Source organism: Tiliqua scincoides, chromosome 1 (genome assembly GCF_035046505.1).
Source record: "Tiliqua scincoides isolate rTilSci1 chromosome 1, rTilSci1.hap2, whole genome shotgun sequence".
Taxonomy (NCBI): domain Eukaryota; kingdom Metazoa; phylum Chordata; class Lepidosauria; order Squamata; family Scincidae; genus Tiliqua; species Tiliqua scincoides.
In genome coordinates this window covers 173,628,756-173,653,351 of record NC_089821.1, presented here as the reverse complement: position 1 = coordinate 173,653,351, position 24,596 = coordinate 173,628,756, and the positions used below count along the sequence as shown (strand labels likewise).

Here is a 24,596-nt window from a genome sequence, read left to right as displayed (position 1 = left end):
AATACTCTTATGCCTAAAGCTACCTGCAAAGTGATTTACTTCTCAAAAGCTGGTATTGAGTACAGTTTTCAGTACTGGTCATATGGATATCTGTTTATAAGAAACCAGATTGTGCTGTTACAGCTCTGAAATCAATTTATTGTCATTTATCTGTTCAGGAATGTGAATCAGCTCCTTGCCTTAATGGAGGTTCTTGTCAAGATTTGGTCAATGCATTTGAGTGCATTTGCTTGAGTGGATACACTGGTGAATTCTGTGAAGTGGATATTGATGTTTGCACGGAACCTCTTCTGAACTCATCCCTCTGTTTCAACGGAGGTAAATGTGTTGACGGCCCTGGAAGAACTTTTTATTGCAGGTCAGTAGACTGCCTACTTATAACAAGATCAATCAATATACATCAGGTTGTTAAGGAGGAGGGGGGATTTGGTTACATGGTCCTGTCTAAACCAAATTGAATTTCATGCTATTTTGAAAAGGCCGTTACAAAGATTTAGCACTGTGCGGGTGAGCCGCTTGGTCTGATGGTGCTCGTCTGGGGCTATTTAAAAGTTCCTTGTTTGCCTTTAGTTTCTGTGAGCACTTCTTGTGTGGCCAAGGACAGGACCATCATATGCGTAAGAAGACTCTCATATGGGACTTTCCCAAGGAATCAGGATCCTCATCCCATCAGAGTGCCAATTACTTTGTCAGGAGCAACACATGACTGGGGTTATCTCAGTTGCACAGTGGCAGCTGGTGGAAAAGCAGTTCTAGCAGTTCTGAGAAAAGGCAAACATTCAAAGGGGCCCACAGTAAAGACACAAGAAGGCATTTGTCTGAAATTGCCTTTATTAGGAAGCTGCAGAATTTACCTTGTGCCTGACAACAGGCAGGCAGGCAGATAGCATGAGGAAACAAGCCATTTCCTTGGTGTGGTGAGTTCTATGAAACAGCCCAATCTTAACTAACTCCCTGCTTTGCAATGCAGTGGTACCAACATGGCACCCACTATATCCTGCAGGGACGTTTCAGCCTCCAGAGGCCTCTCTGGGGTAAAGGAACATTTGTACCCTTTTCCCACGGTAAGCCCTTGCTGGGTCAACTTAGTATCCCTGCTGCAAGACTGCAAGGACCCATGAAGGTGGATCTAGGTGAGAAAAGGGGTTTGAATTCAATGGGTGCTGCTGTCTTCAAACTTGCCCCTTCCCAGCACAATTCCTCCCACTCCCTATCTCCCTCCCACCCCCTGTGCTCACTTACTCTGACCAGCAGGTATCTGTCAACTGCTGGTGCATGGAGCTGGCTGCTCGCTTAGGCAATTTTGATTTATCAAGAACTACTGGAGAGAGGGGTTGGATACCAACAAACACCGGCAGGGTACAACATGGTGTGAAGGGTGATGATGGTATGATTAATTTAATTATTTGCAGGAATTTTAAAAAAAATTCATATACACCAAGCTTTTGGTGTTCTCTGTGCTGCTTAAGGTGCATTTTAAAAATTCTCTTTGTGTGAAAATAATTCTCAGAATTCCACTTTGACTTACTCACTTATTGAAAAGCTTGAATAAGAAGGAGATCTAATCCTTTGTGACAATTTACTGGGTGAAATACCAATATCTTGCAAAAGCATACATCTCAAAATTTCATTATCTCTTTTGCAGTTTATAGTCTGAAGCAAAGCTAATTACATTAATAATTTTATTAAGTATAATTATTAAGTATAATACCAACCTCATTTTAGTGGATTATAACTCTTAATTATGTGCAGTAACCTCATAGATGTAGTTTCTGTTTCTGTTTCTTTTTAAACATATGCACAAGTCTCTGCATGAATTTAAATTAGGGCTGAGCTGAAACTGCTTATCTTGTTCCATGTTTGCTTTCATGAATATTGAAAAGAACATTCAGTTTTTAGTACGTAATTTTTTAGTAACAGCTACGAAAACATTCACATTAGTTTATTGTTTAAACTCAAAAACATTGATCAACTAGGGGCTGTTTGTTCTGATGTCCTACAGAATTTGAATTAACAGAATTCTGAATCAGAGGCAGAGATACTACAGTGGACCCTCCAGATCCACAAGTCCTGCAGCCAACCACCTGAAAATATTAATTAAAAATCCAGAAAGAATTGGGTGAGCAAGTCACCTCTTCCTGGCCATATCTTTTCCCAGGCGGGTTCTGTCGAGATGCATGCTCCACTCCGCTTCCTCCTCCCCATTGCAACCAGCCAAGCTCGCTCAGTACCAATGCTGATTCGGACCCAGTGACCCAATGTCCCACTAGCCAGACCATTCTGGGGCAAGATCAGTGGAAGAGGCACAAATCAATCCAGAAAGGGCACTGGATCTTCATGCAAACTTGGATTAACATGCACAGAACTCATGCATGCTTCATCTTTTGTTTTTAAATGTACAACTTCCTTTCATTTTAAATTGGTATTATACATGAAAAAGAAAACACCAGTGTGGCATACACAGCAGGTCATACGAGACTGACTTGTATAAAAGGCACTTGTGCATCCACAGATTTTGGTATCTGCACAAATCCCTGTGGATACAGAGGGTCCACTGTATTAGATCTTTGACATCTATTGGAACATGTTATAGTAACCCTTGTTTTGTCTTCTCAGGATTGGTTTAGGCTTCAAAAACAAAACTGAAAACACAGTATGTTAGTCTTTATCTGCAGTATAATGATGATGTTGATGATGATGATCAGTATTTATATACCACTTTTCAACAGAAAGTTCACAAAGCAGTTTCCAGAAAAAGTCATAACCAATGGCTCCCTGTCCCAAAAGGCCTCACAATCTAAAAAAATGAAACACCAGCAGACAGCCACTAGAAAACTGCTGGTGAGATGGGCCAGTTTTGAAGGTTTAACACTATAGGCGTAGTGCTGAAGAAAATATAAAAGGGGAAAACAGGCTGTGGGAGGAAGGAGCCTGTGCTTTGTACACCCTCTGGCTTTGTATTGTGTCTTAAATCCTAGTATAAATTACAGCTCATGTTATTACTGGGATGTGTCTGGGGAACTATAATTTACTTATATTCTGAGCAAATTACCATTGGAAGGAAGCTTCAGGAAGCAGACTCCCAGCTGAAGCCCACCTACCTTGTTTTGTATTCTAATCTCTTTAATTAAAGCAGCTAAGCTGCTGTAATGAGAAGCCCTATAGAAATTAGCAAATTAATAGCATGCCTCATCAGAGCCAAGGGGTCACCAGAGCGCAGGCCAGAGTGAAATGTATAGAGACATTGTGAAAGCAACCTGAAAAAGCTCCAAGGACCATAAAGAGATTGTGAAATTGCTTTTGAGATATTAATTGAGAACAAAGAAGCAAAAGAAAGCATGATGGATGAAAGACATAAATTTGGAGGAAGCAGAACTCCCTGTGCACTCTCCTTCTGCCTTAGCGCCTTCCCATGGTGGGAGCTCCACATTAAAGGGATACAGGAATGAGATGCCCTGTGGTTGAATTAAATGACAGCAGAGGCAGATGGGCTGCTGTAGGGTGATTTATTGCTGGTTCATTACACATGGGGTAAAGCAACACCTCCTGGTCCTGCAAGTGTACAAGGAAAGGGGAGGACCTTGGTTCTCGTCCTCATCTCACACTAATCCCCAGCTGGAATTGGGATGGTGTGCCATATCCAGCCACTGCTGGCATGTGGCTATCTGCATCCACATGGGGGCTGATATAGGGGCAGGGCTTTCTCTGCTCTGGATGGTCCACCTGGGCTTCTCTGAAGATGGTCCACCTTCTTCCCCTTGCTGAAGCCCCACCCCAGCTCCCCTGTTTACTGTCCTTCCCTTCCAACCTTCTCCACCATTCTTCCACTGCATCCTGCCTCTGCTCCTTGTCTCCTGCTGCACCCATACCTTCTAGCTCATCTCCTCCTCTCCACTTAGCCTCCTTTGCTCCTTGCCTCTGCACTCCAACTTCCTCTTGCCCTGCTGCCTTCTGTCATTTCCTTCTCCTTGTTTCACCATTCTGTCCTGTTAAGCCCTCTGCCCCGCTGCCTTCATCCCAACCTCCAGAATCCTAGCCTGATGTGTTCCCACCTTATCCTCATGAGACCTTGGCATCTCACAGGTGAGATATCCAGAAGCCCTGTCCCTTTTTGACCACTGGCAGCATCTCCAATGGCTGGGTCTCCCAGTCTCCCTCCCTCAACACACACACACACACACACACACACACACACACACACACACACACACACACACACACACACACCAAATATTTGGGCAACAGTAGAAACCTTTTTAAATCAAATTTTATACCAGAAGAAAACCAAAATTATGTTTTTTTTATTGGTGCTCTCAATGCTAATAACAGTAGATGGGAAAGGAAGATTGTGAACAACGCCTTGCTCTGTGGAAAAGAATGTTGGGCCAGATACGTTACCTATATTCTTATCTCTGTCATGTTAATGCAAATTGTTTTTATAACACAGATTTATGTTACAGCAGTCCTGGCTACTCCCCTTTTTGGGCACTCTCTCCCTGACTCAAAGCTGCAGATCATCTGCTGATGATCAAGGTTTTTCCATGCCAACCCCAATAGTGTCAAACCAGCTTGATTATATCATCTACTCCAAGCTGGATACAGTTTTAGGGAGACTTTGTGACCCAAGCCTGAGGGGTCACCAACCAGCATCCCTGCACAGATAACCTTATGGAATCTGTTCTGGTTCTCCTGTGATTCTTGCTTACCTCAGGGCACACATTGATCCCTGTTCCTACACCCTGGTTTGCACTATACCTACCACATGGGGAGGGGGGGCTATCCTGGCACTTAGCATCCCCCATCCCACCTGTCAACAGGCCCCACGATAGGCAAATAAATTGACTATCCAATTACGTAAACCCCATCATTCTCATTCAAATGGACTGCACCTGCCTATGTGGCAACTGCCGAGCTTGTCTTGGCCACTGGCCCTTTGCAAGTCAACATTTTTTGACTGGCTTCCCTAATCCAACCCTATTAAAGTTTATGCTACTTCAGATCTGACCAGAGAGTTAAAAACAGCAGTTAAAAAAGTCCCTCCAGGGCAGAGGGTGGGGAGGAGGTATTTCAGGGTGGGGGAGGGCAGGCAGGTGGTGAGCAGGGGGCAGGGCCAGGATCCAGCAGTTATGCCCAGGCTTGGTGGCACCGAAAAGGGCTGCCGCCAAATCCTGCGCCTCCCGCACTACCGCGGGAGGCTCCTCGGGAGAAGGGAACGTTCGCCCCCTTCCCCCGAGTAAAGTAAGCAGTCCCACAATGGGGCGACTTACTTTACCGTTGGCGGTAGAGTAAAGGTGCTTGTGTAGGGTGCGCAGCCCTGCGCAAGCGCCCTGGATCCTGCAGAGCTCAGCTTGGAACACTGTTCTCCCCCTTCCCTGCTCCCACTCAACTACACAAAAGAGAGTAAATGTCTATGCAGACAACTTAAAAATGAATTTGGAGCCTTAGAACATCCAAAAGCTGTTAAGATCCCAACAGTGGGGGAAGACGGATTCTCCTGTCACAAAATCTCTTTTGCCTTTGGCTTCTGTTTTAGATACAAAGAGGATTATTTTAGCTCAGGGTTAGGTTCCCCATGTTACTCTCACTACATATGACTTGTCTCAGGGGAAAATATACAGGTCCAACCTTGTTATACACTGATTTTTTTATACATGAATTTGACTCAACATGAATGGCCACTGCGAATGAGAAGGAATGTTCTGATCCCTGGAGAAGGGGAAAAATGCATCCCTTTAAAATCACAATTTTAAAAACTGCTTTTTACTGTTGTAGGGAGACAGTCATGTAAGTGATTACAGGTATAACCTGATTATCCACAGATTTTTCTTTCTCAACTGATGAGAAGTACCCTTTAAATTAAAGGAAAACAGTCCTTTAACAATAGCCTTATTAATGCGAGAGAGGGCAGCTGGCTGACAATCCATCAATCTTTCTCTCTCCAGGCACAAGGCAATCCCCTCCCTTCCCAATGAGCAGGTGAGTGGAAGGCAGTGATTATCACCCATTCTTTCCCCCTTGCTGGGGCTCCTGGTGAAGGGAGGGATTGCTGCCTCCAGGTGAAGCCTAAGCACCTGGAGAGAGCCTCTGTGTGGATTTCAAAAGGTCAGTAAGGTTGTTTTTAAATCACCAGAGCAAAGGGATTTTGTTTTTTAAATTGATTTGCTTTAGTGCGTTTTTTTGCCATCCATGTGAGTTCTGGGAAGGGAACCCTCGTGAATAATGAGACTCAACCTGTACCTTCAGTAGGAAGGGTATCAAAGCGAGCCCTATCAGCAACGAAGCAGTATTTTCATATCATGTACTTTTTCAGAAAATGAAGACTGGAACAATTCAAAATTCACTCTGTTTGCCTTGTCGATATTAGTTCATAATCAGTTGTACCAAAGACTCTTCCTTGCACTGAGAGTTCTACATGTGTAGCTTTTACCGGGCTGTCAACCTAGAGAAGCGCTTTGTCATAAGAATGGTTCCTGTTCTCAAAACCATGAAATAGTAGATATTATGTGCCTATTTAATGCTCATTTTCTTCTGACCACAGCAAGTTTTTACAGCATTCAGAAGGTGATGTAGAATTCAATACATTTTTGTTATAAGTTGTTGAACTTTCTGATGTTCACAGAGAGGTAAACTGCTTAAATTCTTCAAAAAGTTGAAATTAGATGTATGAATATCAGGATTCCATGGAACAGGGATGCAGTCCCTTTTTCACAGACTCATCACAAGTGGCAATATTTTACTCTATAATAAATTACCTAACTAAGAAACAAACAAAAAAAACTGTGTTTCTAATAATCAGGTCACAGTTTATGTAAGGAAAATGAGTTTCTGTGAGCACAGTTTTAGAGCACAATCCTAAGTGCTTGATGGGCTGGCGCAAGTCCTTTGCACCAGACTGGGAGTGTCGGCACCTCCATGTGAGTCGACTGGGCCAGCGCAGGGACGTGCACTGGCCTGCAGAGGCCAGATCCAGCCTCTGTGCTGACTGAGCCCGGTGAGTTAGCATTGGCCTCTTGAGGCCGATGTTGGGGTCTGGGGGAGATGGGCAGAGGGTGGGGAGGAGGTGTTTCGTGGTGGGGGAGGGCAGGCAGGTGGTGAGCAGGGGGCAGGGCCAGGATCCAGCAGTTATGCCAGATTCTAGCCCCGTTCCCGGGCAGTGCAAAGCAGCTCCAGGCTGCTCCATTACGCCCAAATCTGCGCCACCTCTTTAAGTAGCGCAGATTCAAGTAGACCCATTAGGGCCACTGCAGCTCTCCCAGGGGTAAGGGGAATTTTCTCCCCTTGCCTCAGGCTGAGTCTCAGCCAATTCCAAACTTGCGCTGGATACAGCACAGGCCCGCCAGCCTGCCCGTTCCAGTGCAAGTTAGGATTGCGCTGTTAGTTATGTAATTTATATTAATATATCATCAAATGCCCAAATTAACAATGATCCAGTAGATGTGGCATAAATTTCTGTATTCAAATCTCAACTTGCACCATGCGTGCAAGTAACTGAATTTCTACTTCAATTCCCTGACCCTAAAATTAGACCTCTCTTTTTCTGAGGATGAATGAGTTTAGAATTGACTGGTTTGGTGGAGCTTGATATGTAGAGAATCTGCAGTTCCCAAAATATGCTGTGAATATCTTTCTCTCTAGTAGCACTGCTCCAGATTATTTCGAATGAGAGATGGTAGTGAAGTTATAGAGCCTCTCCAGTTTTTTGCCCTCCCTAGACCTTGTGTCACCAGCTTTAATTCAAAAGAAGATGTTATAGAAAGCGCAAATAGCAAAATTGCCTTTAAAGAAATTAGCTGTGCCATTAATAAACTGGGAGAACAGCATGACACAACATTTGTATATTGGAAAAAAAAGGGAAATTATGGAGTTATGTTGCTCTCTTTGCACTAACATCTGCAAGTTTATGTTGTTTGAAATCCTGTTTCTTTCTACAATAGTCACGGTCAATATAACATTATGGTTATATTTATCCTGTGTGTGTAGTTTTTCAGATGTCCTAATGGAGATACCAAATGGAGTTTGTTTGGATCTGTTTCCTCATCCATAATATATTTCTAGCCTGCCCCAAAAGATGTATTTTTCCTTCCACTTAAAGTTGCTCTGACTCGTAGTATTTGTGGATGAGACATCTGGGGATATCTTTTAGCAAAATGGCTAACAAGTCATGTGAATGAAAACACAGAGTTCTCTTAGATCCTGATAACCAGGGCTGGTCCAGCCATTAAGCAGATGATATGGCGCGCCTTGAGCACAGGTGATGGGAGAGCGACAGATTTGAGTTGCCATTGCCTCCTTCTGGCCCGCTGCAGATGCGAGCCACATTGATCTGATTCAGTGAGTGGGAGTTGAACCATCTGCCTCCTTCCTTGCACAAGGAGGCAGATGCACTTTAAACACTGCACAAAGATAGGGGAAGGGGGTAGAAAAGTGCCCCTTTCTCATGTGGCATTTAATGGGCACTTTATTTGCACAGCACTGTGCAAATACTTAGCAAGGGGAGGGGGTTGGTAAAACTCTCATTCCTTGTATGGTCCCTTCCTGTTTTTGGAAAAGAACTGCATGATGGGACACAGTGAGGAGGTAAAGGGTTGTTTTTGGAGAGTTGTGTGCATGTGTCCAAGCACATATATCACAATTAAGTCATATGCAGCTTTGGGCAGGGACCTGGTGGAGCTATCCCTGATGATAACATTAGGAATGTCAAGCAGGGGGTTGGACTAGATGACCTTGAAGTCACCTTCCAACTCTAGGATTCTGTAATTCTAAGCCAGTTAATGCCATTCACCAGCAACACACCAGTAGCAGCAGCAGCAGATTCAGCACCCCTCCTGCCTCCACTGATTCTCTGCAATGACTATTGAGACAAGTGGGAGACAGAAGCTCACCCTTGGTGGCTTAGCAGCAGTGGCTGCCCCCCCCCCCCAATAAAGTCACAGGCAGGGGCATATGGTACAAAGGGCCACTTTAGTAACTATTTAATTACACCATAAATTGCAACAGGGCCTAACAACTAGGTTGTGTGGGTTCTACATGGGGGAAATGGAGCTGCCTGTCTACCTCCCCCTATAGCAATTTGAGTGACTACACCCGACTCTGGGCAGCGTCAGTACAAGCCTGCCACCTCCTTCATTGTCACCCCGAAGTGTCAGGTGGCAGGCTCGCTCAGGCCACCCGAGCGAACCTGTGATGCTCCTTTGCCACCAGGTTGAGATTCATCCAGTCCGCCTCACCCAGCCGGGAATGCCAGCATGAGTAAGTATGGAGTCCACCCGGCCCTTGCCACCCTGTGGTGTACACCAAGATGATCCTTACCTACCCAAAACCCACACGATACCTGCCACATGGCGGGGTCAGCGCTTGGTCCATCCACCCCACATGGAAAACAATTCCCACAGGCCCTGTTGCAAATCAAGTAAGAAAAAATCATTACCCAACACCAAAAGGTGTACTCCATCGCTTCTGAACTGTGGTGCATCAAAAGTGATGCCCGTACAAGGGAAAACATTACTGCCCAATTGAAAAACAACCCACCTCAGATAAGAATTTACTATCTTCCTAGCCAATTCAATCTTGTTAACATCAGTGGCGTAACGCCAGACCTTATGAGGCAGGAGGTCAGACCGTAAGATGACCATCCCACTAAATTTTGAGTAGTGTGGAGAATATCACTGCAGGCCTGGAGCCTCAAGGACAAAGTTGTCCTCTGGCCCAGGTCATTCTCCCCCAAATGTATAACGACGGCATGTGCAAACACTAATTCATAAAAGGTGGGGAGAAGCTGATCCCACAGTCTGCCCCTCCTGGCGACCCAGCACACACTAGTCGCTGAACCAAGTTGCAGCTGCGTGCCAGAACTGGAGGCAGCCCTCTTCCGTGCCCAGAAACAATGGAATGTCCACAGGTAAGAACCCGAACTGTCCCTGCCCAGGAACCTGTGGTCAAGGACCTGTGGTCAAGGGATCACTATTCAACCTGCAATTACTTAAACTGTATGACAAGTGCCGTCAGTAAAGTACCTGGCAATGCCAGTGCAAAGGAGTGCCCAACTGCAGTCACAGGCCAAGCCCAGAAAACTTTCATGCAATTACTTGAACTGATTGGCAAATGCCATCTGTAAAGCACCTGGCAATGCCAATGCAAAGGAGCACCCAACCACAGTCACGGGCCAAGCCCGGAAATTTATGTGGTATCTGTTACACCCCTCGCCCCTACCACCAGGGGAGGGGGGGAAATGACCAAAGCCAAATCCTTCACTGCTCGTCAGGCTCCCTGACATAGTATTTAAACGCACAAGAGCGCAAACGGCCAATCTTTTTGAACGTCACGGGCCAGCAGGCCAATATCAGCTGCTGCCGATGCAGCCCCAATCGTGACGAATGCAGGCAGTAGTCATCCACCAAGGCCTGCCACTTCCCTAAGGAAAAGAACCCTAAACTGGAAAAGTGTAACAGGTGAGGCATCACCATGGCAGAAGAATGCACCGTGAACGTCAGGACGTACAGCCAAACAGGACCAAACAGTCCTAACAGGGCATGAAGCCAGGGTCTCAGTCTGGCCAACTGCACCTTAAAACTCCACACCCCGCAGATCAGTTTCAATGGTGGTAGGTGATAATGTTGGAAAGATTTTCAGATTCTTTTCACTGACTCAATGCCAAACAGTCACAGACCTTTTAAAAGGGGTTGGAGGCTTTATTTCTACAATAGTAAGTGAATTACACAAGCCAATTGATTCAGTTTGGATACAAATGTTCACTGTAGTTTCCCATCCTGTTTCCCAAAGAACTACACCTAGAAAATCACATCAAATAACGTGGAATAAACAAGTTACCCATGTGACACTGTATGTCACTTCCACCTCCTTATTGGGCCTATTATGACAGGTTTGGTGCATGGTCCCAGCTCTAATTAGGCGGTCATTCTGCCCTGCATCCCAAAATATTCCTGGCCCTCAACTTCGGTTATACAAGATCCTGGAATTTCCCTTTAGGAAAGTTATGATCTATATGTTCTGTCAATCATTATCTATTTAGGTCACTTTGACATAATGACTCTCCTTTCCTGTTTTTGAGGGGAACAACAGTCATTCTCTTGGCTCTAATTTCAGTTATTTTTCTCAAACTAGAGAAGAGAAGTTAATCCTCTAAAATCTCCATCAATAATGACCGTTCCAGCTATAATAACTACGTCGTGCCATTATAAGGCCCTCTCATTCATCACCCGCTGAGACACATAAAACCTCAGTCGGGCGGAAGGCACCAAAACATAATAATGCTGCTTGTTCTGAACATCAAGGACTCATAAAGAGTCGAACATAGCACCAACCCAACCAAAATCCTGGGGATAATGGGCTTATGCTGGTCAGGCTTGGGGGGGGGGGCATGCACGTTCCAGACCCTCAATCATCTTGCGTACCATAAACTCCGTAATAGCATCAGCAAAACCTGGAGCCTTGGCACTAAATTGCCAATGCCGCCAAGTACACTGATAAAGATCTACAAAATAAATTTATCCCATGCAGGTATAAGAGAAACTGCATAAGGTATTCCGGTGAAATAGGCCAGACCTGGGGAAAGGCCAGGGCTGCCCGAAGGTCTCCAATTCCCTTGTCTTACTGTGTTAGCGCTGTCGGGTTGTAGGCACGAGCACAGACCAAATTACATGTTGTGCTCTGCAAAGCCAACGGTCCAAAGCCAAAATGGCATCAGGTCAGGGTTCCGCCATGCTCATGGCAGCAGCTGACAAAACACTCCACCTGAAAACAAGATAGGGCGTCAGCTATGCTGTTGTCAAGACCCGGTATGTGCTTAACCAAAAGAAGGTGTTATTTGTAATAAAGGATAAACAAAAACCCTGACCAGCCTCATTACCTGCGTGGACTGCTATGTGCGCTGTTTAACGATGAATACCACCGCTTGGTTGTCGTACTGGAAACGCACGATGGAATCGACAAATTCCTCTGCCCATAATTGAACTGACACCACAAGGAAGAACAGTTCTAAAAAAGTCATATCTGCGGCAACCCCTCTGGAACCCGTATATCAGGCCAAGGGGCGGAATACCATCTCCCCCTAAAATACTCCAAACCCAAAACCACCCACAGCGTCAGAGTGTCCGCCTCAAGTAAACACTCATGCCTCCAAGAAACACTATTATAGAAAACTCCTAGAACTGCACCAAATTTCCAAATCAGCCTTTGTGTTCTGGGTGATTTGCTGTCGGTAGTGAGGTTACCATATACCCGCCATGCAATTGCACAGCCTTCATAAGAAAACTCTGCCAGAAGCAACGACCCTGCAGGCAAAATTCAAATGCCCCACCAGTGCCAGCAAGTCTCCCAAGGGAAGTTTCCGGGCCTAAAGGCCCACACAAATTAGCTGCTGCAACCTGACCAACCTATCACCAGGTGGCCTACTGCCCTGCAACACAGCCTTTAACTCACCATAAGGAAACGCAAGAGTAGTTGCAGGGGCCCTCAGTCTTGTCGTGGGCGAGGGGGACTCCCAGCGCCTTGTACACAGCCACAAAGGTGTTCAGTAAGCGCCGGCTGGCATCCACCCTCTCCCCACGAAAAGAAAATTATCAGAATAATGGACCACTGCCCTGCAGTCGTGCCCTGCCCATTTCTATCATTAATGGAACCCCCATAAGACAAATAGTGAATGAAAGAAAGTTTCCCAAACCTTCTTGGGAAATACACTGGAAGACGACACCTGAACAATGGGCAACAATGGGAACAGGAAGGGGCCTACCACACGGACGGCTCCAACCTCCTTATCTAACTTAGCCTGAACTATTTCCTCCCTGCCCTTGACTGAAGACAGATTTCTATCCCACGTAGGCCCCAAAGGAGGGTACAGGAATCCTAGAACCCTTATAAAAAACCCCTCAAGTAACAACTGCACATCCTGAGCGCCCAGATACCCCATCAAAAGTGTCATCTGCTGTCCTAATTGGGGTGGGCCCCCTTTCCAGCTTGAAGGGGCTGACCACGCTCTCTTCTGGCCTGCCCCCAGTTGGGGCCACAGACCCCTCCAGTATCCTGCCAACTTGGAGCATGCGGATACTGCATGCCTGCCATTGCACTGCCCACAGACAGGCACTAAGCGCAGTCCGCCTTACCGCACCTACCTGTGGAATTAAACTCATAACAGGAGCGTGGGGGTTGAACTCAACATGCTCCTGGTAACTACTGCAGCGTAAATGATGAATTCAATCACCAATTAATCCAATTTTTATCAATTTTCCACCTTTGCACCACTTGGGGGTCAGGCACTGGGTCACCCACCTTCAAGGCCGGCTCAGGCTCCTTGTGTAATAAACTAATCAACAAACTCGGCCCACCAAAATTTGTTTTGTTTTGTTTTTTATTACTGCCGGGGTGAGGTGACCACCTAAAGGCAGAGCCACATCCCTATAAGCCACTCGTGGACACTCACCTGACCCAACCATGGCTACCTGAGAAAACCTGAGAGAGGGGGCAAAACCGGTGTGAAGGGGCAGAATGGAGTGGGGAGGGTGCAGAAAGGAGTGGCTCCAGCTTTGATGGTGCGTGCCCTATCCTATACCCTTTGTGGGAAACTTCCCCACCCCATTTCTCCCCTCAGATTTGTGGCAGCAAAATTGCTGGGGTGGGGGATTGGACTTTTAGTTTGAAAGTTTCATTTCCATGTGGTGCATGTTTGGCTGCAACATAGCTAAAATTGCCTGATGTCTGTACCCACTGAAATGGTTGTAAGTGCCCAGCTTCCCCTCTCCATTTCTTGTGTGTGTGGGGGGGGGGGGAAGGGGGAGTTAGCTGTAGCCAAAGCACATTGCCTTGCCTATTTCATTTTATTTTTTACCAGGCATTTCTCAAGGCTAGTTTGAAAATGTGGTTTATTATCCAATTACCTTACCTTTCCATGGGCCAGTGAAGGCAGCACATGTCTAGCGAGCTGGCAACCTCTTGATATACTAGAGAGCAAACCAGAAATCCAAGCCACACTTCCCATATGAGCAGCACAGAGCACCAGGACAGTGTCCTTTTTATCATAAAAACTGCACTGCAGCTTGAACTACTACATTCATTCGCATTTTACAAATTGCACTCATTGTACTCTATGCCCCGTGTGACATAATGCACACTCTTTTAGAATTTAGCCAGAGTCTCCTGCAATGCATATATTAATGCAGCAGCGACATAAAACATTCTTGCTCTCAGTGGCATTAGCAAAGGTAGTTCATTCTTGAAGAAGGCTTTGTGCCGAACTACAGCTGCAGAGGGTAATGGTAAAGGTCACTTTCCACTCTATGAGATTTCTGATCCGCTACGCAGTGAATTAATACATTTATCTTGGAACTAATCCCATTGGGATAACTCTTTTTCTGCTGATGATTTAGTGGGGTACACCAGTAGAGGCACTCTGTCGGCACAGCTTATAGCTTTCGTAACTTCTGTTCCTAGCAATACTTTATACAGAAATCAATTTGCCTACCTCTGGATATACTGCAGACCATGGCCACAATCCACGGCGTCATTATATGCATTTTAAGGCTCATTGGAATCAATAGGGCTTCCTCAGTGCTAGAGTGGGACCAATATCTGCATATTAGAACATTCCCCCATCCCAAACACATACTCTTAATTCCTTGTTTTAAAGGTTTGGCTTCCCTCTATCTCAGCAATTTTCAATCTTCTCTTCTCATGCCACACTGACAAAGCACTAAAATTTTCAAGGCACACCATTAGTTTTTTGACAATTGACACTAAGCACCACCAGTGAGGGGACTCAGATCCCCCAATGGCCCTACTAGTAAATGACCCTCCCTAAACTCCCACAGCACATCAGTGGATCATTCTTGGCACACCAATGTGCTGCGGCACAGTGGCGAAAATCCCTGCTCGATCTGATGACCTGGCTGGTGGCCTAATTGTAATTTTGGGAGCAGCTGCGGTGACAAGTAACTGTTGCCACCACTTGTCGCCACAGCTGATGCCACCTTTTTTTAGATCTAGTGTATTTTTGTGTGGCTGCTCTGGGATACAGGACAACCATTGCCAAATTAGCTTTTATGACTACTGAGCTTTTAGTGCTTAGATCGTAACACCATGGTAGTATTGCTTTTTTATAACAACAGCAACAGCATTTTTGTCCTGTCTTAAACCTCGTACATTCACAGGTTTAAGCTTGATTTCACAGGTTGTGGCGTTGCAGCTGTCTGGAACTTGGTTGCCACAATCAAGCAATTGTTTTATTACATGTATATATCTTCTACATGATTGATGAAAAGGCTTATTTTATAAAAATAAATAAATAATATGTTTACAGCTATGGCTGTCACATGCAGTGTGGAGTTGTTCATTTAACTGTTCCATTCTTTCATGACATGAGGATGTTGTCCCAGTCATTTTTAGGAAGCTGAGATATCACAGAAGCCTCTTGAGCAGTGTTTCTCAAACTGTGGGTCGGGATCCACAAGGTGGGTCGTGAACCAATTGCAGGTGGGTCCCCATTCATTTCAATATTTTCAGTACTCAAGCTAAGAATGCTTCACAGAAACTCCGTAACATCTAGCGTGCTGCCTGTTTATTTCAGATTGTACTTTTAAGGAGACCTTGACAGGTCTTATTTGCAAATGTCTTATTTAAGTTAGCAGTGGAAGCTCCTTAGGCTGCCATGATGCTATTTGATACTCCCAGTACAGGATGTGACAGGCAAAGGCATGCAAATGAGGAGACAACTTCAGCTGAGTGAAAAGTACATGGCGTTCTGTCTTACCATCTTTTTATCAGCTCTAATTATGGCACCTTCCGTCAGAGCGTATTCTAGCTCTTCAGTTATTTTAGTCTGATAAACATATTGCTTTGTTTCTGTAAACTTTGCCTGTAATAAGATCACAGGCTACGGAGACACTGCAGCCTCGTTACAGTATTTAATTCCAATTCTGTGCAACATTCATTTCTTTGAAACAACTAACAATGTCTGAGTAGCAGCTCACAAAGTTTGACTGCTCCTTTGGAATCTGGTGGCAGCGAGACGGTGTAGGCCTTCCCACTGGCACCCTATCTTCTGCGCTGTCACAACATGCTTTATGGCACATTTGCAACAGCATGCGCTGGTGCAGTGGTCGCTGCCCCAGCATAAGATGCAGTTAGGATTGCGCTGTGAGTCAGATGGGTAATCTATCCTGTAAGGTTGCTACCTTTTCTATGGCAGAACTCCTTCACAGCTTCATGATAAGCTCAAATTGGAGCTTTTCCTGGCAAAGTGATAATGTAACAGGCAATAGGAGTGCTGTGAGAAATGCTAATGTCGGTCAGGGGCTGGGCCTCTATACCTTCAGAGAATTCAAAAAAACTAGTAGTCTGAAATGATGACTTCTTTATTTCTGTGCAATCTCCTGTTTAAAACACAAAGGAGCCCACAAGCATTGGATGTATGTAGTGTATTGGAATTGCGGAAGATATGGCGAGGAGATAGGATGTGGTGTCTGAAGTGGCCCTTTGCTCTGGTAAATCTGGAAAACGTGGGGTTAAAGCCTGGGCTTTCAGCAATGGGTGTTCTGCACAGCTGCAGCCAGGTCATTACAGGGATAAAAGCAGCACCTGGGGGCAGTGAGGGTTTGTATTTGGAGAGAGAGTAGAGGAAGTTTGCTAGCTTATCAGACTGAATTTCTGGCCTACTGACTAATGGATTGGCTAATTGTTTAATGGACCTGTGCATTGATTGACTGGCAATCTGACCAGTGGACTGACTCATGGACTAGCTTACTGACTACCCAACTGACTAACGAATTGACTGCCTGGCAAGCTAGTGAGACAGAGACTGCTGAGTGGTGGAGAACTGAGGGGGCACTCTGCACCTGCTGCCGCCTCAGGAACTGGGAGGATAGACTTTGCAGCTCCACAGGCAAGCTGTCTTTTTTACTGGTGCTGGGGTACAGTGGTAGTTTTTGCATACTGCTAGCTAGCTGTGGTTAAGCTGGGGGAACTAACCAGCTTTAAAGGGGGCATAAGTTCTCTAGGCCAGTGGCTCTCACAACTTTTAGACCGGGACCCACTCTGCAGAATGACAATCTGTCTGGGACCCACCAGAAGTAATGTCATCAACCTGGAAGTGATGTCATGGCTGGAAGTGACATCATCAAGCAGGAAGTGACATCACTGTTCTCACCCAGTAGTTCATAAACTGCAAATGACAAGAGAAAATAGTCCAGCTCTGAAGCATGTTTCAATTCTCACTGCACACCCCCCATGGCTACCAAGCATCCCACCTGCTCACTGTATTAAAGGGAGAGTATCTCATGGTGTTTTATTAGCTTTTATTGGGTTATTTCTCAGCCATTTTCCAATAGCAAAGTATAAGGAGAAAAAAACCATTTAAACCTTGACACATATTTAAACCTCCCCCATTTCAGGGAACTGCTGAGGTTTAAGTGCCTGGAGGGGGTTGGGAAGGGCAGAGCTGGGCTGGATGCAAGTGGGGGGAGAGGGGGCTGGATCACAGGGCAGAGCTTGAGCTGGAAGGAGCTGGTGAAAGAGAAAGCAAAACAAAAAAGAAACAAGCACCCCATTTGCAGGGGGAGGCTGCAGCCCACCTCAAGATAATCCAGCAAGGCTCCCCTGAGACACTCAGCAGCCCCACACTTCTGTGCGCCTGTGCAAGCCGCCCTTTTGCTCCTGGGAGGAGCTTTGAGTACACCCAGGCAAACTGAGGCAAAGGCAGTTCCAGCTTCCAAGATGGCGCCGGCTGCCTAATTTGCCAGTTTCCAAGATGGCCACATGCATCTTTCCACGACCCACCTGACCTCAGGTTGTGACCCACCAAGTGGGTCCTGACCCACAGTTTGAGAAACCCTGCTCTAGGCCAAGACACTTTGGCCTCTTTGGAAAGACAATGTAGTAAGCATCCTTCATTCAAATTTGCAAATATGATAAAGTCTCCTTTTTAGTAAAATGGAATAGCAGTATACATTCTCCCTGAAAGATGGACGTTTAGGCTTCAGTGATTCTGCAAGACAGCACTAGACAGATAGAACAAGAAATCTTCACTATGAAGAGATCAAACTCTAATTTCAATCTTGCTTTCTCAGCTGTGTCCATGATGAAACCAATTACTATTAAATAAAAATAGCAATCATATCCCAAACCATCTGGTTCTGTGTGCAACTTTCTGTTACTGGATTTTATCTTTATAGAATCTCTTCTAAAGCCACTTTCTTAAAAAAAAAAAAAAATCAAATTGACACTAAAAACAGAAAACACAGAACTTTTCACGTACCTCTCCAGTCATTTTTATAAGTATTCTCTACTCATTTGAATAACAGAACAGCTTTGTGGGCTGTATTTAGTTTTAGACTGTGTTTGCCTGTGTGAAAAACAAGACCTGCAGAGTAATCCTAACTTGTGCCAGAGCAGGCAGGCTGGCGGGCCTGTGCTGTATCCAATGCAGGGTTTGGGTTGCCTGTGGCTCAGCCTGAGGCAAGGGGAGGCTTTTCCCCTTTTCCTGGGGAGAGCCGCAGTTGTCCCAATGGGGTTACTTGGTTCTGTGCCACTGAAATCGGTGGCGCAAATCCAAGCAACCCAGGACTACCACAGACTGCCAGAAAACATGGTTAGGATCTGATACAAGTGCTGAATTCTGGCCCTACCTCCCACTCCCTGCCTGTCCTGGGAATGCCTGCTGCCTGCCCTCCCCCCACTGTGGAATGCCACCCTCGCCGCCAACCCCTGCACTGGCAGAGCTTGGCCGATGTGAACTCGCCCTGCCCCAGGGCCTGAGTTGGCCTGGGGAAGCTGACGCTCAGACGCCAGTCTGTCTCCCGTGAAAGTGGCCCGAAAGTACTTTACAGCACTTTTGCGACACATTGGCTGGGGCAAGTTCCTTGGATTGCACAAATCGCAATGGATTGTGCAAGCACAAGTCGGTTTGGATTGCACTCTTAGCTACCTGATTGCTGAGATTTGAGATGTGTGCAAGTGACTTTGCAAATGTTACTGTTTTATTTCTTTACTATAATTGCTCTTTATAATATGTTGCCATGGTTGTATACAGGAATGAAATCTTAGGGGTTTTTTTGACTGTGAAGAAAAAACCGCTAATAAGTGGCTAACATATTTCTGTCTTAGACTTATCCTAAACAGGCATTGGACTATAAAGTAGGAAGGCTACATTTATTTTTCACATTTAGATATTACCCTTCCTTCAAAGAGATCAGGGTGGTGTACATAGCTCCTCCCCCTTTTCCTCCCTCACAAGTTCCCTGTGAAGTAGGCTGTGCAGAGTAGGTTAAACTGGAGTGACTGACCCTAGACCACTCAGTGAGTTTCATTGATATTTGAGGATTTGAATCCAGGTCTTCCTGGTCCAAATCTAGTGCACTCTACACCGCACTGGCTCATGTTGCAATATTATATAGCACAATTCAAATCAAGCTGGAATAAGGAAACCAGGATTTTACTATATAACAACTCTTACCCACATGGTAATTTCAAATTATCTGGCATCTTGCAGTGGTAGGGACAGGACAGAGGAATGGACCTGCTCCAGTTATCTCTCCTCAACAGACCTATAATGCATGCAATCACGCCCCACATGCACATACTGTATCAGTGGGTTTGAGAACCTCTAACTCTGAACTGGTCAATAGGCACAATGCAGAGAGAGTTAGGACATAGACATTAGTGGCCCTTAAGTGTTAAACTGTCAGCATGTGCAATAATGTCACATAAGTTGTTGTTCCTTAGTATGTTAAGGTTACTGTTTGGCTGTGAATTTATTTTTCTAGTACTGCTTTCAAGTTAGTCAATTACATTTTTGTATTACACTTGCATATATTTTATGCAAGTGGTCAGTGACAGCCATTTTTCCTTCTGGAAGGTGTAACAAACTTGCTTACACCCCCATGGGCTTTTTTTGCTTTTCTTTGGGTGTTTACTTTTGCACTTCAGCGGTATGTTCAATTCACCATTTATTTTGAATCTCATTTATGAAGCATAGTTTGTGTTCTTCCTCTTCTTGCAGTATAGACATAGGAGTGCTAAAAGCAAACAGTTCAGATAATTGAATGTGAGAGATTTTTAAAAATGTAACCTTCGTTCATGATTATTTGCTTCTTGCAAAATTATTGTCTGTCGACTGAAAGCCTAAGCACATCCTATTCACAATGTCTATGTGAGTCTGCTTTAGAAAAATGGTTCTAAATATATGTAGTTTGTTCTGCTTTTCCCACCCATATCTTAACATACTCTATGTAGTCTATTGATTAAGCAGATGACTTACATGGAAAGTGTAGCTTAGCTCAATCATCCACTCCAGTATCCTATTTGGCCAGGAATAGCTCATATTTTCTCAAACCTGCCCCTCCCCAATACCCACTAGCCTCCCAGCTGCCAACTCAGACAGTTGAGTGGTAGTGGTGGCAATGGAACTTGAGGGTAGTAATTTTGAGATGCCCCAGCCATCCATCCTTTATCACCTTTTCAGTAGCCTTTATATAAAGCTTATTGCTGATCAAGTAACTGAAAGTGAGGACCAACTTGAGAACAGCCAGCACCAGCACCAGTCTTTGATTCTTCAGGAAGTGTCTTGCCCTGTAGAGGTAGGAGATGTTGTCTGATATGTCAAGGTGCTCAGAAGGAACCTTGGAGATTTTCTTCTTCATCTTCATCTGGGGCAGCCTGGGGACGGTTCAGAGCAGGATTAGGGTGAGAAGCAGGTAAAACCAGTGGTGATTCACAGGTGAGAGGGGGAGGATCTTGGTGATAGCAGCATACACTAAGATCCTATCTTCTCTACCCACCTGTCACCAGGATTCTTCTCACACTATGCCTTGTTACATACATACAAGGAGACCCATTGGAGGCTAGGAGGCCTACAGAGAGGTAAGTAAATCAGTCTTTTATTTACCTCCTCTGGGCTGTCTGGTCTGTCCCCACTATAGCATGCAGAGCAGGCTCTGTGGTAGGCTCTTCATGCTCTGGGCTGATAGGGATAGGGTTGTACCATAAGAAAATGTCCAGTTCTAAAAATTTAAAGAGACTTGTAAATGGGAAACAAAGTAAACAAAAACAAAACCCAAGTGAGTGCATGGAGCTAGAATGTAATCTATGCAATCTGATATTGTCTGCTAATGTCTTTGTGAGTGGTTTGTGTTTTTGTGCCTGATTAATTAGAGCTCTGTGAAAGTAATTCTGAATATCAAATTTAAATAGTTGAATTATTCCCTCTGTGTATCCCTTTTATTGCAAGCTTTACTGATTTTCTTCTTCTGTCTCCCATAATGCAGTTCAATAACTTACTGTAAAAATGAGGTTTGCAAATGTGATGTTTCTTTTTTAAACAAAAGAACAATTACACCCAATATTTTTTTCCTCAGAAACTCAGTGCTGAGGTTTCTAGGTCAGAAGGCACAGTGCTGTGAGAGTACTCCTATGCGCAAATGCATAGAACAATCCTTTGGGGCTGAAGGAGTACCTGGTCTGAATAGCATACTAGGCTTTAACTTTGTTTTCTGAATGGAGTTCTGATGGAGACAATATCCAGATAAATCCATGTCTTCCACTCTTGTAAATCTGTCTGTTTCATGGCTTTCATGTACCCATTCAGGAGGCTTTTACTGAGGGTGATGTCAAAGCTTGATATGATTATTTGCTTTGTGTTGGTAGTGAGGACCTGAGATTTTGAAGAAAAAAAACAGTTGTAATGGTGTTCGGACCAGCAGTGGAAACTTCTAGGCGTGACTATGGCATGTGTACAGAATGAGGCACAAAGTTAAGAGGAAAGATAGGCCCAGACAACTAATGACATAAGCATCCTAAGGGATACTGCCATACAAGTCTCTTTTTAGAGGCCTGAAGCAGTGTATGAGGTGCATATTGCCGAGAATATTTGAAAATTGAGTGCAGTGCTTGAAAGTGTGACCTGCGTTCAAATAAGGCTGCATTTGACTACTAGTAGCTCTACGTGCCAAAACGTTTTAGTGTTGGTGTCATTGTTTCAAGACATAAACAATCTCAAAGCCAAATCTCTTCCAGTCACATACTTTGTCACACAGGGTGGCAAATATCACTAGCAATGGGTAGAAGTCTAGTCTTCCATTCTCACAGTGAAGTTTTTCTGCATGGTAAAGCTTGGTATTTTTTCTTTTTATTTCACCTTTCCATTTTGTAAGAATGCAAACACCATTGATACTCGACAATAAGGCGAGAAATTTTTACCAATAAATCAAGCATAGAGTGACACCTTAATAATAATATCTAATAATATACAGTATTTATATACCGCCTTTCTTGGTCTTTATTCAAGGCGGTTTACATAGGCAGGCTTATTAAATCCACGCAGGGATTTTTACAAATGGAAAGAAGGTTCTCTCTTTCAAGAACCACCACATTCAAGCTGTTACACTCCGATCTGGTTTAACATTCTGGCCTCCATCCTCCCACGCTCCGAGCAGATGGAACAGCTCAGCTGCAGCTTGCCAGCTGCTTCAAGGTCGCACGGTGCCGGTGGCCTCGAACTGGCGACCTTGTGGATGTTAATCTTCAGGCAAATGGAGGCTCTACCCTCTAGACCAGACCTCCTGCCCACCTTGTCTTATCTGTGGGTCACTTGGGGATCAGGTGTGTTCAGACATGTCTTGACAGCCAGGAGAAGCCTGAAGCTTTAAAAATGCCTGCAGACGGTCTGTGAAATGTCTTGAGGAACACTTTGAGTGATTGCAGACAGCTTACAAATAATCAGCTTTGTTTACATTTGCTGGAGCTCCCTTGTAGAGTCTTCTGAACAGACTCCTTAACTCCAATCCCAGGAGTTCCTCTTAAAACAATAGTGAACAGTATAAAAAGTTGTCTGGCAGCAATAGAAGCAGGCTGTAGTGCTGAGGTGAGCTCTACATGTTGCTTTATATAGTACTGCATTTTGGAAGGTTTTTAAAAGTGCAAATGCTTTTTTGCAGTTTCAAACCTAGATTCTTTTTTCTTTTTAGCAATTCAATGCAATGTTCAGTTCTGTTGCTTTGGGGGGGGGATGGCACACAGTACTACATAAGTACCTTGCTAATGTTTTTCAAAACAGTGGCGTGGGTCAGATTCTTTCCCCCCTCTCAATCAGGCTTCAGGGCAAGCTGCAGCTCTTCCACACTAGTCCCATTCCCCAAGTTTTATCCTTGACTTATCTGAGGGTCATGTAATATTCCATGATTTTTGACTGAAAACCTGCCCTTGCCTTATCTGTGAGATCACCTTATAGGCAAATATCTACAGTAAACGTATTTGTATACACAATACTGAACCTAAGTATCTAAGGCTGTAACTGGTGTGTAGTCTCTATAAAAACAACAAACCAAGGTCTTGGGTAACTATTTTTTAAAATCTAAGATCCAAACTGTTATGAATGGCTATTTCACTTATGTAACATGGCTTTTCATCTGCTTTTCAGATGAAGCTGAAAAGGGCTTTTCAACCTCTGCTAACTGGTTAAGAGGTGCTTTTTCAAGTGGGTGCTCCTCTTTTATTTAGCAGGGGGAGAGTAACTGGCTCACCTCACCCCAGCAGTGTCTTTTCTACTGGCTGTCTGCTGGTGTTGCATCTTCTTAGATTGTGAGCCCTTTTGGGACAGGGAGTCATTAGATATTTTATTTTCTCTGTAAACCGCTTTGTGAACTTTCTGTTGAAAAGCAGTATATAAATACTGTTGTTGTCGTCGTCATCTGCCTTTCAATGGTAACCCCCCCTTCTCAAACATTCCAATCAAATGTATCCTTTTCAGAACATATGTTACATGTGCACACAGTGGAAATCTATTGCATGTGCTGGGGCCATGGCAAATGGCACAGTTTAATGGTTCAGTGGGGAGGGAAGAGGGAGGCGAAGGTGCAGAAGTGAGACCTTTATTGTGGGGATAATAATAAAAATCTACCCAAAAAAAGGAAAGAAAAAAGGCTACAAGGCAAAAAAGGCAAAAACTACCCATTGTAGTGGTGCCCCATAAGGCATGATGGGCTGCTGTTAGAAGGAAAGTTTGCCCCTCCCCTGTATATGAGAGGAAGCACTTAATACATGCTCACAAGGGTGGTAGATGATAGTAGTGATTGTTTCTATACAAAAAAATACTTCCTGAATCTATCAACATGACTGCATGAGCCATTTAGTTATTTGATTTTTCTCTGTAAACCGCTTTGTAAACTTTTAGTTGAAAAGCGGTATATACGAGATACTCGTAAATACTGTTTCTTCTTCTTTCTTCTCTGCATTATCCTATATAATTTTTGTGACTGTCCTACAACTGCATTTTTCGTAGCACTAGCAAAAAGGTATACATTTTTATAGCAACACAATATTACAGTGAGAGTGTGAGTGCAAAGAAAACGTGAAAATTTTGCAACAGAAGGATGTGACAGAATCTGGAAACTGTGCAACAAATGAGTAAAATCTGTTCTTCTGTTGTGCTATCAAGCCACCTTAATAGTCCCTCTGAAGATGGAAGGGTGGTGTCTAAACATTTTGGATAAAAATTTAAACAACTGATTGTCAGGAAAGACAATTCATTCATCCATTGTAGATTCTGACTTTAAATATGCATCCCTTCAAGCCGGAGACTTGTGGAGGGATGTTTGTCA

At 44.5% G+C, this 24,596-nt stretch overlaps 1 protein-coding gene across 1 annotated transcript in view; it reads left to right on the top strand.

Moving 5' to 3' along the window:
- Positions 1–24,596, top strand: part of EYS (eyes shut homolog) — a 556,153-nt gene that overhangs the window by 78,462 nt on the left and 453,095 nt on the right. Inside the window, 1 exon segment of the mRNA XM_066622702.1 lies at positions 159–358. Within this exon segment, the coding sequence (XP_066478799.1) occupies positions 159–358 (200 nt within the window).